At 34.6% G+C, this 17,051-nt stretch overlaps 1 protein-coding gene across 1 annotated transcript in view; it reads right to left on the reverse strand.

Moving 5' to 3' along the window:
• Positions 1-3,873: 3,873 nt before the first annotated feature.
• The window catches only part of LOC107655140 (deformed epidermal autoregulatory factor 1 homolog), an 18,835-nt gene continuing 5,657 nt past the window's right edge, over positions 3,874-17,051 (reverse strand). The window contains exons 6-13 of the mRNA XM_016442561.1: positions 16,813-16,878; positions 15,929-15,970; positions 15,727-15,850; positions 14,379-14,507; positions 8,284-8,522; positions 6,396-6,461; positions 4,398-4,487; positions 3,874-4,321 (exon numbers count right to left, since the gene is read on the reverse strand). Coding sequence (XP_016298047.1) covers positions 4,223-4,321; positions 4,398-4,487; positions 6,396-6,461; positions 8,284-8,522; positions 14,379-14,507; positions 15,727-15,850; positions 15,929-15,970; positions 16,813-16,878 — 855 coding nt within the window. The 3' untranslated portion in view covers positions 3,874-4,222. The remainder of the gene's footprint in view (positions 4,322-4,397; positions 4,488-6,395; positions 6,462-8,283; positions 8,523-14,378; positions 14,508-15,726; positions 15,851-15,928; positions 15,971-16,812; positions 16,879-17,051) is intronic.

Raw genomic sequence — 17,051 nt, forward strand, 5'->3', positions numbered from 1 at the left:
TCACCCCCATGTCATCCAAGATGTTCATGTCTTTCTTTCTTCAGTCGAAAAGAAATTAAGGTTTTTGAGGAAAACTATTCTCTATATAGTGGACTTCTGTGGGGTTCACTGGGTGGAAGGTCCAAATTGCAGCTTCAGTGCAGCTTCAAAGCGTTCTACACGATCCCAGACGAGGAATAAGGGTCTTATCTAGCGAAACGATCGGTCATTTTCTTACTTATATTAAAACTTATATACTTTTTAACCACAAATGCTCTCGTGACTTCATGCATTACGTAATCACGAGGTCACGAGTGACGTAGGTGGAAGTACCGACCCAGTGTTTACAAAGCGAACGTGCAAAGAAAGTCAAACACCCTTTACAAAAAAGGTAAAACAACGATGTTGGTGTCACATGTTTGTTTCTGTTTAGTTGCTGTTTGCCCCTATTTGGTTCAGTTCCTGTTCTCATTTAGTTAATCATGGTTTATCCTGTTCACCTGTTTTGATTGATTACGCCTCACCTGTTTCTGTTCTCCCTGATTACGTTCCATGTGTTCATATATACCCTAAACAACGATGTCGGTCGATTTTGAAGTTGGAGGAGAAAATGAGATTTTTACTACCCTACCTTTTTGAACGAAGCGCTAACCGCGCATGACCTTTCCAACGTTATTACCTCATGCTTGAATTGGCTACATGCATTTGTGGTTAAAAAGTACATACATTTTTATTTTTTTTTAGAATATGACAGATCATTTCGCTAGATAAGACCCTTATTCCTCGGCTGGGATCGTGTAGAGCCCTTTGAAGCTGCACTGAAACTGCAATTGAAGTCCATTTTATGGAGACAAATCCTGGAATGTTTTCCTCTAAAGCCTTAATTTCTTTGCGACAGAAGAATGAAAGACATGAACATCTTGGATGACATGGGGGCGAGTAAATTATCAGGAAATTTTTATTCTGGAAGTGAACTATTCCTTTAAAGACCTGACAACTTTGAAAGAACGTTCAACGTTGCTGGAATAATGTTTGTTCATAACTTGGAGAGAACCTTGCCCAAAACCTTTTCGGACATTTCCCTGAAGATGATTGTTGTCCAAATGTCCAAAAACCTGTGTTTTTCCAGACACAACCTCCCTAAGAATTACCTGCTATGTTTCAGTCGACACGGAAAATCTAATTCCATCTAATGTTTATGATTGCAGTATTTTATTTTCATAAAGCTTAAACCAATTGTATATATATAGATATATTATGTGTGTGTGTGTGTACACACACTCTCAGAATAGTGCTATACAGTATCAGCTTTCAAACAACAGTATACTGTATGTGCCATAAAACTATATTTTGTGTAGTATCTTTGCTTCACTGACTTGCATAATGGAAAACCACTGCCGTTTGTTCTGGATGTGTCTCTTTAGATGATTCTGGCGCCACTGAATGGCTCTTTGGCTTGAGCGCCCTTCCCATAATTCCCCCAACAATTTTCTATCCCCGTGTATCGATTCACATTTGGACACTGAAGTACAAAAGGGAGGTAATAAAAACACCATCCTGCGGCAAACTATCAGCCAAGGGTGCTCATGGGAAATCTGAAGTTGAGGCTGTGTATTGTATTCAGATATCCTCCGAAATTGAGCTAGAAACCTCTAAAGAAACTCACTCAAAAATTGCACAAGTAATGAAAGTGTCTGAACACTTTCAGTGCCCCGGATCAGAATCAGACACTTTAAATGGGTCACCTTACAAGACGTCAGTCGAAGGAAGTAAAAGTTCATTGCAGTAGGAAAACATACTGTAACTTTCAGAACTCAAAACATCCTCCCATTTATTTAAAATTAGCTACAAAAATAGCTTTATGATGTCGATTAAATAACAAAACTAATACATGACCACCGACATTTCTCAACAACCCAGTGACGTTGAGTGGATAAAAAGAAAGTTGGATACATATTGTCGCTGATCGAGTGACTAAAGTTTATTTTTAACAAGTTGTCTGATCACATTAGTCTGTTTTTAACAGTTTATTCATCAACTGTTTCATGAAAATATCACAATGTAAAGCAGTTTTGGGTAACACTTTAGAATAGGGAACACTTATTCACTATTAACTACGACTTTTCCCTCAATAAATTCCTAATTTGCTGCTTATTAATAGTTAGTAAGGTAGTTGTCAAGTTTAGGTATTGGGTAGAATAAGGCATTAATATATGAGCTTAATTTGTACTAATAAATGGCTAATATTCTAGTAATATGCATGCTAATAAGCAACTAGTTAAGAGACCCTAAAATAAAGTGTTACCCAGTTTTGTTTTAGCGGCTGATGTTGGCCTGTAAATACTCATTTCACATGCAAAGTTCATTTACATATAGAGGTCATTCAACTACATTAGCAAAATGGCCTGCTCAGTTCTAGCGGTCAGAAATGGAGTGGAAAACGGTCATGAAAAGCAAAATTATGACTGTTTTGAATGCAAAAACCCTTGAGTGGATTATGCAGAAAATTCTGCAAATAATGTACAATATGACTTGTTTAGGTTAACATCAGGGAATTTTGAATGTAAAATCTGGTGAGGTTTCTTTCCTTTGACTAATGCGAGTTCAGGTTAGTGTTTGCGTAGCTTTAGGTCTGGATTACTTCGCACAGGTCAGCTGTGTGGTGGTTCACCGAGCTAATCTCTACAATGTGTCATATCCATTATAAAAGGTTATCATGATAATGCACTTTACGTGTGTATGTGGCATCAAATCCAAAATCCGTTGAATAAAGAGGCATGAAAAAACTCCGATTTTCCCATTTATTTTTGTTTTGTTTTGAAACCTCATGTATCATAATGTATAATGCAATCCTCCATTAGAATTAGTTTCTGAAATTATATTATTGTCCAATTAAAGGAATAATTCACCTAAAAAACACACTTCTGTCATCATTTACTCAACTTCATGGTGTTCCAAACCTGTTTGACTGGCTTTCTCCTGTAGGACACAAAACAATGCTTCATACAATGAAACTAGTGTGACTAGCTCAAAAAACACACCATAAAAGTATCATAAGAATTTTCCATTCTGCGTTCAATTTATAATATATGCACAAAGCATCACATTTTAATGTAGAAATAAAAAACAAACAAAAAAAAAACCAGTATGCATGAATGAGATTTATATGCAAGCTTGTTTCCACCATTGGCTAAAAAAATAAAAAAGGTAATTGTGACTTTTTCATCTCAAATTCAGACTTTTTTTTAGAAACTTGCAATTCTGAGAAAAAAGTCAGAATTGTGAGATATAAACTTTTTTCTCACAATTCTGACTTCACACCTCTCAATTCAGTTTTTTTGTTTTCACCATGTAATTAAAAATAAAAAATGTAATTGCGACTTTTAATCTCACATTTCTGACTTTTTTCTTGCAATTCTGAGTTTATTTCTCACAATTCAGATTTTTCTCAGAATTGTGATATAAACTCAGAATTGCAAGAAAAAAGTCAGCAATGTGAGATGAAAAGTCACAATTACATTTTTTATTAATTACATATAAAACCCATAATTTCAAGAAAAAATTAGATATATGAGAAAAAAGTCAGAATTGCAGTTTTCAGAATTTTGACCTTTTCTCTCACAATTCTGATTTTCCATCTCACAATTTGTTTTTGTTTGTTTTTTTCCGCCATGGAATTAAAAATAGGAAAGGTAATTGTGACTTTTGTTTTGATTTTTTTTTCTTGCAATTGCAAGTTTATATCTCACAGTTCTGAATTTTTCACAATTCCCTGTTTTGTTTTATTTCCCATGGCGGAAACAAGCTTTCATAGATTTGAGAGCTACAACACAGTGAATATTTTAAATTTCAGCTCATGTGGATTACGTTTTAATTATAAAATTTTTTCCCCATTTAAAAGCTTAAAAACTGGTAATTTTATGTCTTAATTTTATGGAAATTATGAGCTCGGACACAACACATTGTGTTCCAAAAGTCATACAGGCTTGGAAAAACATGAGGGTGGAAATGATTTTTGGTGAACTTTCCCTTTAAGGATTATTTTCACATACAAAACCCATAGTGAGATGGTGAACCCGTTCAAATGGTACAGAAAGTACAGACGTCATCCGTGTATGCTTTATATTTCACAGTGTGCAAGGGAGCTGTTACTATGAGGCTTTATAGCTAAACTAAAACACATGAACGGAAGCGATCACCCATCTAAACTTCATACGTCACTGACGGTCCTGCAGTGAGAACGCTAGGCTTTCCCTTTCTCCACACCGGCCATCTGACTGTCCTCCTGAATGATGACGGTCGTGCCCGGCAGACAGCAGCTCAGCTGATGTTCCTTCCAGTCCTGCAGAAAGACGGATCCAAAAATAAAGAGGCTCTAACCGCTTTAATATGATGGTGAATGCTGGGGTTGGACTTACCTTCCGCTGACAGAAGCCAGAGCAGTAATGGACTTTATGGCAGCCTGTACACTCACTGGACGCCTCTCGACCGCAGTTCACACACGTGTGCTGGAAACACAGAAGAGAACATACTACTATTAATACTATTAAGAGAATAGATAATCTCTCTATCTACACCGTAAAAAATGATATTGAAAAAATAAGTTGAGCAATTTCAGCTTTTAAAAAAAACTAAATTATGTGAAATTCAACTTGATTTTTTAAAATTTGTATCTTTTTCTCTGTCCTATGAATTTTCTGAACTTTATGGCTTCAATTTAAAAATAAAACAAATTCAACATTCAAACATAAAAAGCCAACATTCAAAGTTTCAACGTTCAAAGTAAAAAATTAGTCATGAATTCTACTTCCTTGCATTCAAATAATAATTGCAAAAATTCCATTCAAATTGGAATTTAAAAAGCATTCTTAATTCAGTTCAGGGCCGGCTCCGCCTCTCGACCGCAGTTCACACATGTGTGCTGGAAACACAGAAGAGAACATACTACTATTAATACTATTAAGAGAATAGTTAATCTCTCTATCTACACCGTAAAAAATGATATTGAAAAAATAAGTTGAGCAATTTCAGCTTTTAAAAAAAACTAAATTATGTGAAATTCAACTTGATTTTTTAAAATTTGTATCTTTTTCTCTGTCCTATGAATTTTCTGAACTTTATGGCTTCAATTTAAAAATAAAACAAATTCAACATTCAAACATAAAAAGCCAACATTCAAAGTTTCAACGTTCAAAGTAAAAAATTAGTCATGAATTCTACTTCCTTGCATTCAAATAATAATTGCAAAAATTCCATTCAAATTGGAATTTAAAAAGCATTCTTAATTCAATTCTGATTGTTCTGATTTTTGTCTTCTTTTGAACGCAAAATAAAAACAGTCAAGCTCTAAAAATTACAAAAAAAAAAAGCTTTGCAGACTTCCTTCAAAAACATTATCAAAAAAACTTAATTACTCCAAACTCTTGACTGGTAATGTCTAATTTTATTATATAATATTATTAATATTGTTGTGTAAATAATCAATAATAATATTAATAAAATAATAAAAGGTGCAGTAGGTGTTTTCTGAGAAATGCTGTTGATCGGACTTAGCACCAAAACATATTTCTAGCCAATCACCAGCAAGGGGCGTGTCCACACATGATGGGGGAGTTGCCTTTGTTGAATAGCACGTTCATGAATTTGGGGGCGGGGCTATCAAGATAGGGGTGTGATCCTTTTGGGTAGGGGCGTGTTTTGATGATTTTCAGAAATCGCTTACTGCACCTTTAATATTAACGAATAATATTTAGACCTTAAATGTTGTAAGAACTATTTATGTAAAAAATAATGTTGTCAAAAATATTATGAATATCTGTCAAAACATTATAAGTATCAAAGCACATATCTCCATCCAAGTGAATCAAGAGCAGCCTCAATGTTATACAAAATATCCTTTTTGTTTTCAAGTAAAGTTTTTGAAACAATGTGCAACTGAGTAAATAATGCCAGAATGTTAATTTTTCACTAGCATTTTAAACAAGCAAAGACTCCGGGATCTATTGGCGTTTTCCTGTGGAGCATCTGTGTGTTTTCAGCTGCAGATTCTGATAGTCCTGCTTCACTCTCTCTCTGTCACATCTGAACCGAAGCACCTGCCAAACACAGCGGGTGATGGTGTGTGACGGTCAGTGTTTCTACACCGCCGGCCGTCCGGTCCCATCACGACACACACATCTGACAACGCCAACTACATCAGCAGAGCGCCACATGAGCCTCATTATAAAACTCAAAGCTCTGCTCCATTAAAGCTTATGAGCCACGGTCAGTCCTGTGGTAAAGCATTCAATGTACTTGCATATCTGTTGCTAAGGCTACAGTTAAACTAATATTACTTGATTAGATTAACGAAAATTGTATATTAATGATAACAAAATAACACTGATATGATAACAGAGAGAGTGAGAGAGATTTACCTTAATGATAATTTCAGTGATTTTCCCCTCAGGTTCTTCACTGAGTGACAACTGACTCTGAAAGGACTGCGAGAGAAAAACATGAATAGATGATGCTTCTTATAGGGGTCATAAAATAAACTTTTCCCCTCTAGTCCACTTATAATGTCTGTAAAGGTTTCTCAGACCCAAAGCAGTCATAATTTAGCTTTTTGCATTCAGTTATGGCGGACGACTCCACATACTGGAACATCGACGACACCGATTGGTTAAAACTTAAGTGGCCTTGATGACATCAGCAGGAAGGAAAGTTGTTTCAAAGTTGTAATAATTATTTTATTGAACTAACATCTACTGATGAATCGTCCATAATAAGAACAGGAAAATGTATTTAGAAGGTTTATTTGGTGAATTTTTATTTAATATCCTTTGACTTAAAATACTTTTTTTTCTGTTAAACATAACATTAGGGCATTAACTTACTGTCTGTAAAAACAGTCATAATTTAGTTCTTAGGATCATTTTTCACACTTCTGTGACCCTTTTGCTACTGCATGTGTACATCTAAACACCCAACCAATTTGCATAATATTTATTCATGTTTATGCCATCACAATCAGAAATTTTTCAGCCAGTTTTTGCAGGTTAGTTTTAATAAATGCTCTTTTTAGTGTAGGGAAGATTGGAGTTTGTTAAACTCTTTTATTTCATGAAATGACCTAATTAAAGTCCTCGTGCAGTCACTATTGTATCCCTTAAAACTCAACTTTGATAAAAAAATTTCTGTGAAAATATTTTCTTAATGCCTTAAAATGGCTTAAATATAACTCTACACCCCCTACCTCATTTAGTATATGCGGCTCTATGAATATGCAAATTAGTCCCCACCTCCACTCAATCACACCAGCTCAACTACTTCCTTCACTTTCCCTCGGTTAACTGAAGTAGTAAAGGCTACATAATGGATAGTGGCAAAATTTTATTCATCTTTAATTGTTTTGTCTTTAAGCATATTAAAAACACCAGATAAACAACATTAAAAACTTGATTTTCACCACAGGCCGTGCCGGGGGTAATGCATTACAAGTAACACAAGTTACGTAATCAGATTACTCTTCAAAGTAACTAGTAAAGTAACGCATTACTTTTTAATTTACAAGAAAACATCTGAGTTACTTTTTCAAATAAGTGACGCCAGTTACTTTGTTGTCCCGTTCACTGACTGACAGCTCTTCTGTACTCATGGTTGAGAGAAATAGGGAGTAAGTGCAGAGGCGCTGTGTGAACATGATGCTTACTGTAGCTCTAGACTAAATGTGAACATGCATTTACTCATCTCACTTGCACGAAAAACAGATTCAGTGTTCCTCAAAATGAATAAAAACAGTGGAATGCAAACCTGCAATAATCAAATATATTAAATAACACAAATATCCTTTATGTATTTAAGCCCATTTTATTAACTAGTGTCTTTGCTGCTGACCTTCAATGATCCAATTCAACCATATTAATAAGCAAAAATGACATGAGATAAAAATGACATTTGTGAAGGTTATTTTATTGCTGAAGAGTGTTGAGCTTACTTCTCCTGCTTCCTATGCTTCATGCAATCCAGAATGGCTGAGGCTTATTTCACTTTTGGTGTGGAAGGGCTTTTACATTTGCCAAAAATAGAACTTTTTATATTAAAAACAAGCAAGCCCAGCCCAGATGAGAAAAAGTAACGCAAAAGTAACGTAACACATTACTTTCTAAGTAATGCAATTAGTTACTTTTTTAGAGAGTAGCGCAATACTGTAATGCATTACTTTTAAAAGTAACCTTCCCCAACACTGACCACAGGGGTCTTTAACACTGACCTGTTTTGTGGTTGTAATTGTTTGAATAAAGACTTCAGTGTTTGTATCACCTCTTTCCTGACGCTGCTGTTTTTCTCGGGGCTGATGGCGGCATGCGCTCCGCTCTGACTGGCTTGTTTGGCCTGTGCGATGAGGACTTTGAGTTGCTGGACGTTGTTGAGCAGCGTATTGGCCATCTCTTCCAGGTAAAGCCACGTGTGCTGCTCGGCCATCTCAAACCCATTCATGAGCGGCCCCGCCGGAAAGGGTTTAGACTGCACCACCGCCAGCGCAGGAAGGGTGGCCAACACTGAGGAGAAACACACATTCGAGATGAAGTGATTAAATGTTCCTCTGGGACGTGATTTTGTAAAGGTGAACCGGCGTTCTAACAGGTACGACTTTGACGAGTACATTTACAGTCCGTCCTCATCTGATCTCCCATTAACCATGACCCACATTTCATTCGAAAAGCTTTTTGCTCTAAAAAAGACCAAACAGGTTCGGAAATGTGGGCCGGACGGACAGGAAAGGACACTCTCAGTCTCGGACTCCACCCAGACGAACACAATTTTATGTTGACAACACTTGAATCTCAATGCCGTCTAGGAGAAACAGCTGATCTCATTTGTGTTTCTTTGTCTACAGCAGTGGTTCTCAACCCGCGGCCCGTCACAAATTCAAATGCGGCCCACCATGCTGAACACAATTTAAAAAAATAACTTTCAGATTTACAATTCATTTTAGTTTTTACATTAAAGACACAATATGTAATTTTCGCCGTTAGAGGGCGCGTATTCAAAATAAACAAAGAAACAAAGGCGTAGTTTGATGACGCTGTGACTGAGTGTGGAATCATGGGAGTTGTGGTCTTCATCTCCACAGCCGATACAATCCGACGGGACAATATAAGCTATAATGTTTTTATGTAAAATAATTTTGTTTTCCATATATTATTTTCAGACATGAGCAGACGTAGGCTAATTAACGTTACGCATTTAATGAACAATTACAAGCGCGCACTTTGGCAGAATTCAATTCAAATAGTCATCAGCAGCCATTAGTTCGGTAAAATTGAGCATCAGAATGGACGAATTTGTTATTTAAGGGAGAAAAAACAAAATGTGGAAAATGCCAGCGAAGGAACACATACAAACAAGAATAGTGGCAGCATCAGCAGTGAAGGTAAGAGAGTGCTGGACTTTCGGCATCAACTTTCGGTTTGCCCCGCCACTCATTTGAAGATGTTCAGGCAAAAGAAAACACCCAAACTACGCAGCAATCATCCTTAAATCGCAGAAATGTGGCGAAACATCTCTAGAGAGAACCTCAGATTATTACATTCGAAAGTGCTTTCCATATTTGGATCAACATAGGCTACATATGTGAACGCACATTTTCTGCAATGCCACGCGTCAAGTTAGAATTAAAAAAATATATATTTTTTTATTTATTCCTTCCCTTTCTAGCTTGTACTTATTTGAACAATACCTAAAACTTGGTATTAAAAGCACTTCCTGTGTCTGTTTGCCTCTTTAAGAAGAATTGCTTTATGTATTCCCCAACTGTAAGTTGCTTTGGATAAAAGCGTCTGCAAAAAGACTAAATGTAAATGTAAGTCACACTTCCGTGCGCTTCTTACAGACTGTAATTTACAATCGCAACTTCATTGTGCTGTTACTCTTTTCGAGCCGAATTTCACAAAATTGGTCAGCTCCCGACAGCATCAGGTGTTTTATTAATGGTGAGTAGAATTATTTATTTATTTATTTCAATGAATGTAATCGAGTAGATATCATAATATTTAGGCTGTAATATTATAAATCTGGTTGGTTTGTATTGGTGACGTAATATGTAAATGATACACGTGCGGGTGAGACTTGCACTTGGACCATAGTGCGGCCCAATGGAAGAAAAGGTTGAGAACCACTGGTCTACAGGATGAAACATACGTGAACGTGGCTCAAAATACAGTATCTGAGTCTCTGTTTGTATAGTCAAACATCAGTCTGTGTGTTTTAGCTCAAATATCTCCCATAATTCAACAGATCTCACATGTCCTGATGTTAGTAAATTCACTTTATCCCCTTATTTCTGAAATAAAAACACATCTGCTAACTCAAACATGGCTTATATCTGATAAAAAATACCTGGGTATTCATGCTAGGGGACTTAAAAAGAATGAAGAGGTTATGAGAGAGAATGTAAATTATAGCTTTTTATTTTTGGCCTTTTTGTCACTTTTATTAATAGGGACAGTGATATAATGAATAGAAGAGGGCAAAACTGAATCGTGAAATGCCACAAGCCCAGATTTTACCAGTTAATTTCCATGTTTTTCCCAATCATTTGTGATGAGGATTATGGTTATAAAAACCTAATATATATATACAGTATATATATATATATATATATATATATATAAAATAAACATGAAATACTTTAGCTAGTTGCTAAAATATTAAATTAAAAATAAAAAAAATTTGTTTAACTTGATGTACTAAAATAACAAAACCTGAAATAAAAATGAATAAAAACTACATGCACATATTTAAAAAATAATAATAAAACTACTAAATTTTAAATTATTAAAATCTTAATTGAAATTAAAAAGAAAACCTGATATACTGTATATATATATATATAATTAAATATAAACAACATTTTTATTTTAGCTAGTTCCTAAAATATTACATTTAAAATGAAATTTCCCATTTTAATTTTGTTTAAATTGTTGTACTAAAATAACAAAAACTGAAATAAAAATAACAACTATATAGACATTTGTATATATAAAAGAACTTCTAAACAAAACCACACAAGAACATTATTAACTGAAATTAAGATGAAAACCTGAACAATTGCTTATATGTAAGAAAATGTATGTAAGAAAAATGTATATTCACTATAGACATATATTCACCAAGACGTTTTTTTTTTTCCTTGACTTTAAGACTCCTGAAAGGTGGATTTGAACTCACGGTGGCCACATGAGCACCACAGCTCAATGTGTCTGAGCATGTGCATTAACCACTAGGCCCCTGCTCCTACATCAATACTTTGTAGACGTGAGAATATGCACCCATTTTCCTGTGGCAGAAATTATTTTTTTCTGTAATATTACGGTCCACGGCTGTGGACACACTTTTTGTCTGGTTATTTTCTTGCATCAGTCCAAGCGAGTCGAGGTCAGGATGCTTTAAAAGAGAAGTGCTGAAGCATTTCAGACACACACAACCTGACAGAGATAAAAAGAAGGAGAGAACGATGATTTCCTGAGACACAGAGCACAGTGGTGGATCAGTGACACAGAGCCAGGTCACGCTCCCTGAAGCAAAACATCTACACTGGACGACTGCCCTCAACTTCAGAAATAAACCCTCAGACAGAATTCAAACCATGATCCTTTTCTCTTGAAAAGAGAGCAAGACAAGAATGAAAAGACTTTGAAAGAAGGATATAAAGCGGTGTATGGAATTATTGGCTATCGGTAAATGAAAATAATTAATTGTAAATAGTTTAGTAAATCTGTACTTAAAGGAGTAGTTCACCAAAAAATGAATGTGCTTTTTAAGATGAGGTGAATGGGTGCCGTCAGAATGAGAGTCCAAACAGCTGATAAAAACATCACAATAATCCACAAGTAATCCACACTACTCCAGTCCATCCGGTGTGGATTACTTGTGGATTATTGTGATGTTTTTATCAGCTGTTTGGACTCTCATTCTGACGGCACCCATTCACTGCAGAGGATCCATTGGTACATTTCTCCAAATCTGTTCTGATGAAGAAACAAACTCATCTACATCTTAAATAGCTTGAGGGAGGGTATATTTTCAGCACATTTTCATTTTGTGGTGAACTATTCTTTTAAGTACAAAAATATTTACAAAATAATTATTTTTATTTACTGACAACAACCAATGATCCATACATTGCTTTATATCCATCTTTCAAAGTCTTTCTATTCTTGTCTTGCTCTCTTTTCAAGAGATAGGATCATGGTTTGAATTCTGTCAAGAACATTATTAACTGAAATTAAGATGAAAACCTGAACAATTGCTTATATGTAAGAAAATGTATGTAAGAAAAATGTATATTCACTATAGACATATATTCACCAAGACGTTTTTTTTTTTCCTTGACTTTAAGACTCCTGAAAGGTGGATTTGAACTCACGGTGGCCACATGAGCACCACAGCTCAATGTGTCTGAGCATGTGCATTAACCACTAGGCCCCTGCTCCTACATCAATACTTTGTAGACGTGAGAATATGCACCCATTTTCCTGTGGCAGAAATTATTTTTTTCTGTAATATTACGGTCCACGGCTGTGGACACACTTTTTGTCTGGTTATTTTCTTGCATCAGTCCAAGCGAGTCGAGGTCAGGATGCTTTAAAAGAGAAGTGCTGAAGCATTTCAGACACACACAACCTGACAGAGATAAAAAGAAGGAGAGAACGATGATTTCCTGAGACACAGAGCACAGTGGTGGATCAGTGACACAGAGCCAGGTCACGCTCCCTGAAGCAAAACATCTACACTGGACGACTGCCCTCAACTTCAGAAATAAACCCTCAGACAGAATTCAAACCATGATCCTTTTCTCTTGAAAAGAGAGCAAGACAAGAATGAAAAGACTTTGAAAGAAGGATATAAAGCGGTGTATGGAATTATTGGCTATCGGTAAATGAAAATAATTAATTGTAAATAGTTTAGTAAATCTGTACTTAAAGGAGTAGTTCACCAAAAAATGAATGTGCTTTTTAAGATGAGGTGAATGGGTGCCGTCAGAATGAGAGTCCAAACAGCTGATAAAAACATCACAATAATCCACAAGTAATCCACACTACTCCAGTCCATCCGGTGTGGATTACTTGTGGATTATTGTGATGTTTTTATCAGCTGTTTGGACTCTCAGAGCATCCACTGGTGAGCAAGTGATGGAATGCTAAAACAGAATATTCAATGGAAAAAAAATGACTTTATACATCAGGAATTGATCTGCTTGTGAAACCTAAGCAGCCTTGATGACATCAACAGGAAAGGTAAATTGTTTGAATTAAAATATGAAATATTTCATTGGATAATTTCATTGAATTTTGATTATTTATTTAATTTTATTTTTTTAGTTGAAATAACGTACTGATAAATCATTCACAATAAGGCCAGGAAAACAGAAAGTTTGAGTTCATGTTTTTAGACTAAGTGTTTTTTTTTTCTGTTAAGGATTTAAAAATAACATTGCACAGAATGAATGTCAAATTAGCTAAATGTGCTAAAACAGCATTAAGTGAATTTAACAGCATTAAACGTTTAATTAATCTCAAAGGTTAATGCATTAACTTCAGCAGTGCTTCATTCATTCAGCAGATAATGTCATTTCTAGAAACACTCGGATGCAGTAATATACAAATCATTGGTTCAGAGGTGTTATGAAGTCTCCCGACATTTGCTCACAGGATGGCTTTGGACGGTCCAAGCGTGACCCTTAACAGGACAGACCCGATGTATCCTCTGTCCCTTAAATGTGCCATTTAACAGAAGTCACCCCAACTGGACAGGTTACAAAAACACAGAACAACTCATTATCAGAGTCTCACGCTGAGCTCAAAACGGCCTCCGTCTCACACAAAGGGGCCTAAAAATAACAGCCCTTTTATTTCCAGCCAAAAAAGAGCCAGAAAGAGGCCAATCCTGGGCTTCAGAGGGGGAGAGAGTCTCAACCTCAGATGGCACGATCACAGACCGCCGACGGACCAGTCAATGACCCTCTGATGCAAATTGCACACAAAAAACGCAAGCGCTCTGGCAGAGCTTTAATCTGATTGGCTGTTCTTACTCATCCAAGTGGCATCCAGTTATCATACACTTATTTTGCATATTTATGAGTAATAATGCCTCAACTTTTGCCAATTTGAACAAATAATAAGAAAACTTTTACCATACTGGATATGGAAGGTCAACCCAAGTGCACTGCATTGTGGGATACAGTATTCCTCACAGTGTGCTCTGTTCTATACTGCACATTTTGGCAAATACGTCCAGAAAGTCTGCATAATGTGCACAAAACCCATACTACAAACTTCCAAAATAGTAGCATGCAAGTATGTGGTTTTGGTCATTAAAAACACCCTTTGGCTGTAGTATTTGACACCACCCACCGGTTGTGTTGGTGAAGACGTCAGTGGGCACAGGGCTGTCGGAGATGATGGCTGCCGTCTCTCCTGTCACCGTTCGGTCAAAGGTCAGCGTGCCTGATGTGGTGATCTGTCCAGACGGACTCATTGTAACTGAGAGCAGACAGACAGTCGTGAGCCATTTCCAGTGTCTCCTGAGAGAATTACTCACTTTGCTGATACTTACGAGAGATGTCACACGGTTTGATATCAGAAAACTCACAACAGAATCACACCTGAGAGTCATAACCACCGATACAAAAAAAAAAAATGTATATATGTATATATATGTATCTCTTTGGATACTGGAATAATAATATTATTATATAGTATTTATACAAACATTTTAATAATACACATCTGTATATTTATATTATTAAGTTCCACTTAAAAGGGTTTACTATTTAGATGCAACCATAAAAAAATTCATTTTATTTCATATTTCATATATTTTTTATTAATATTTTGGATTCCTTTTTAACATAATATTAATATTTATTTATATTGCTTGATTAAAATAAATAAAATAATACAATGAAAATAAATTATAAAAAAATACAAAATAAATCAAATAATAAATAAATTATATAAAAATTCAAAATTCATTATTTTATGTATCTGTAAATTATTAAAAAAATACAAAATAAATCAAATAATAATAAATTATATAAAAATTCAAAATTCATTATTTTATGTATCTGTCTGAAATACAATATGCAATTAATGACATTTCCAAAACAAACAACAAAAAACAAAGATGCAGAAAATTATGCACTTTGTTTTTTGATTTTATTAATTTTGTTTTTTATTATTTATTTGTAGTAATTTATCATTTTGTGTATTACATATTATGTATTATGTGTTTTATTTTAGTCAGAAGCAGAAAATAATGAATTTTTTGTTTTGGATTTTATTGTTTTATTTTATTATTATTTTATTTATTTAGTATTTTTAAATAATTTATTTTATTGTATTATTTTAATTAATTATAATTATTATATATGTATATATTTATATATAATATAAATATATATTTATGAATTTATCAACACCAGCTTGTGATGTTGTTAGTTGCTGGCCTACAGGAAAAATATATTTTTTTATTAGTTCTGAACTCATGCTGAGTTAATTAATAAATTAAGTCATTTTATTTTCATTTAGCAGCAAAATGATTTTTACCTCAACAACATCAGAATCTGGTGACAGGAGACGCGGTTTAGATGGATGTTAATACCAGGTGCAGGTGGTAATCTGTCTCGACTGACAATGTTTGATGGGATGTAAATATTGGGAATAAATGTGCGGAGGCACAGGGGAACAGTAAGGCTCTTACATGTTGCTCCAGGAGCCAGGGTGATATTCTTTGGAGAATGAACTTCCTTCTTCTCAGGAGAAGCTGAGCGCTCGCTGTCCTTCTTCCTTCTTTTATAAGGGACGAACAGTCTGACGGGGCCCGTCTGTAGGGCACCAGAATCCACAATTAGTCTCTAGAGCGATATGACATCACAACTGAGACTTCAGTCATTACAAATTACCATGGAGATGTCCTCTCCTTCGAAAGATCCGTCCTTCGTACACTGGAGAAGAAACAGGCAAAGAAAGAGGAGTTTTGCTACAGTATGTAAGCTAAATGAAATAAGCAAGATTTTTTCCATTTAAAACAGATTCACATGCAACATACTTACGCTGTATATTTATTTTTGCATAATATTAATATTATATTTATTAAATCTATGATTATTATTTTACTGTTTTTTAATAATAACCTTTATATAATAATATTTTATAAATATTTTATTTTAATTTTATTTCATAGTATATTTTTTATTTTGATTCCTTTTTTACATAATATTTATTTAGAAATAAATTGCTTGTTTGAATATTTTTTCTGTATTTAATATTTAATTTTATGATTTTATATTATTGTGTAATAATGATACTTAAATAACAATTCATATAAGTATTATATAATGGTAACTTGTAATATAAATCGTATAATTAATAAATAAATATATTGTTTCACTCAAAAAGGTTTACCGTTTAAACATGACCATAATGTTTTTTTTTTCTTTTTTTTTTCAGGATACATATTTTTATTTATATTTAATTTTATATTCATTTTTAATAATAGTATCTATATAATAATAATTTATATAATATACATTTATATATTCACTTGATTGAGTTTCTCTCAAAAAGGTTTACTGTTTAAACACAACCATCATTTTTCTATTTATTTATTACTTTATTTAGTATAGTATCTTTTTAATTTACAGTTTTGTTTCCTTTGTATTCATTTTTTTATTTCAGTTAACATTTTCTTAACAATTATTTTTCATCTTTACTCAGAGCACTCTTTACCCAGGTCAGCTCAGCAGTATGATTATGATTTATGAGAATGAGTCACCGTGCCACTCACTGTTGACAGATCATCACAGCAGGCCGCACACGTACAGGACGCTGCATGAGGGTTCAGGATGCGCTCCTGTCAACACACACACACACTCCAGTCGAATACTGCAACAGGTCTGGGCTGTTCTGCTGAATGAGTCTCTGGGGATGTTTTTGGAAAGGGTTCCTCCTTTGAGCTGTATGTGTGTGTGCATATTCTGTTATGATTATGTGTGTGTGTGTGTGTGTGTGTGTGTGTGTGTGTGT

This window comes from Sinocyclocheilus anshuiensis, unplaced genomic scaffold (genome assembly GCF_001515605.1).
Source record: "Sinocyclocheilus anshuiensis isolate Anshui unplaced genomic scaffold, SAMN03320099.WGS_v1.1 scaffold779, whole genome shotgun sequence".
Taxonomy (NCBI): Eukaryota; Metazoa; Chordata; class Actinopteri; order Cypriniformes; family Cyprinidae; genus Sinocyclocheilus; species Sinocyclocheilus anshuiensis.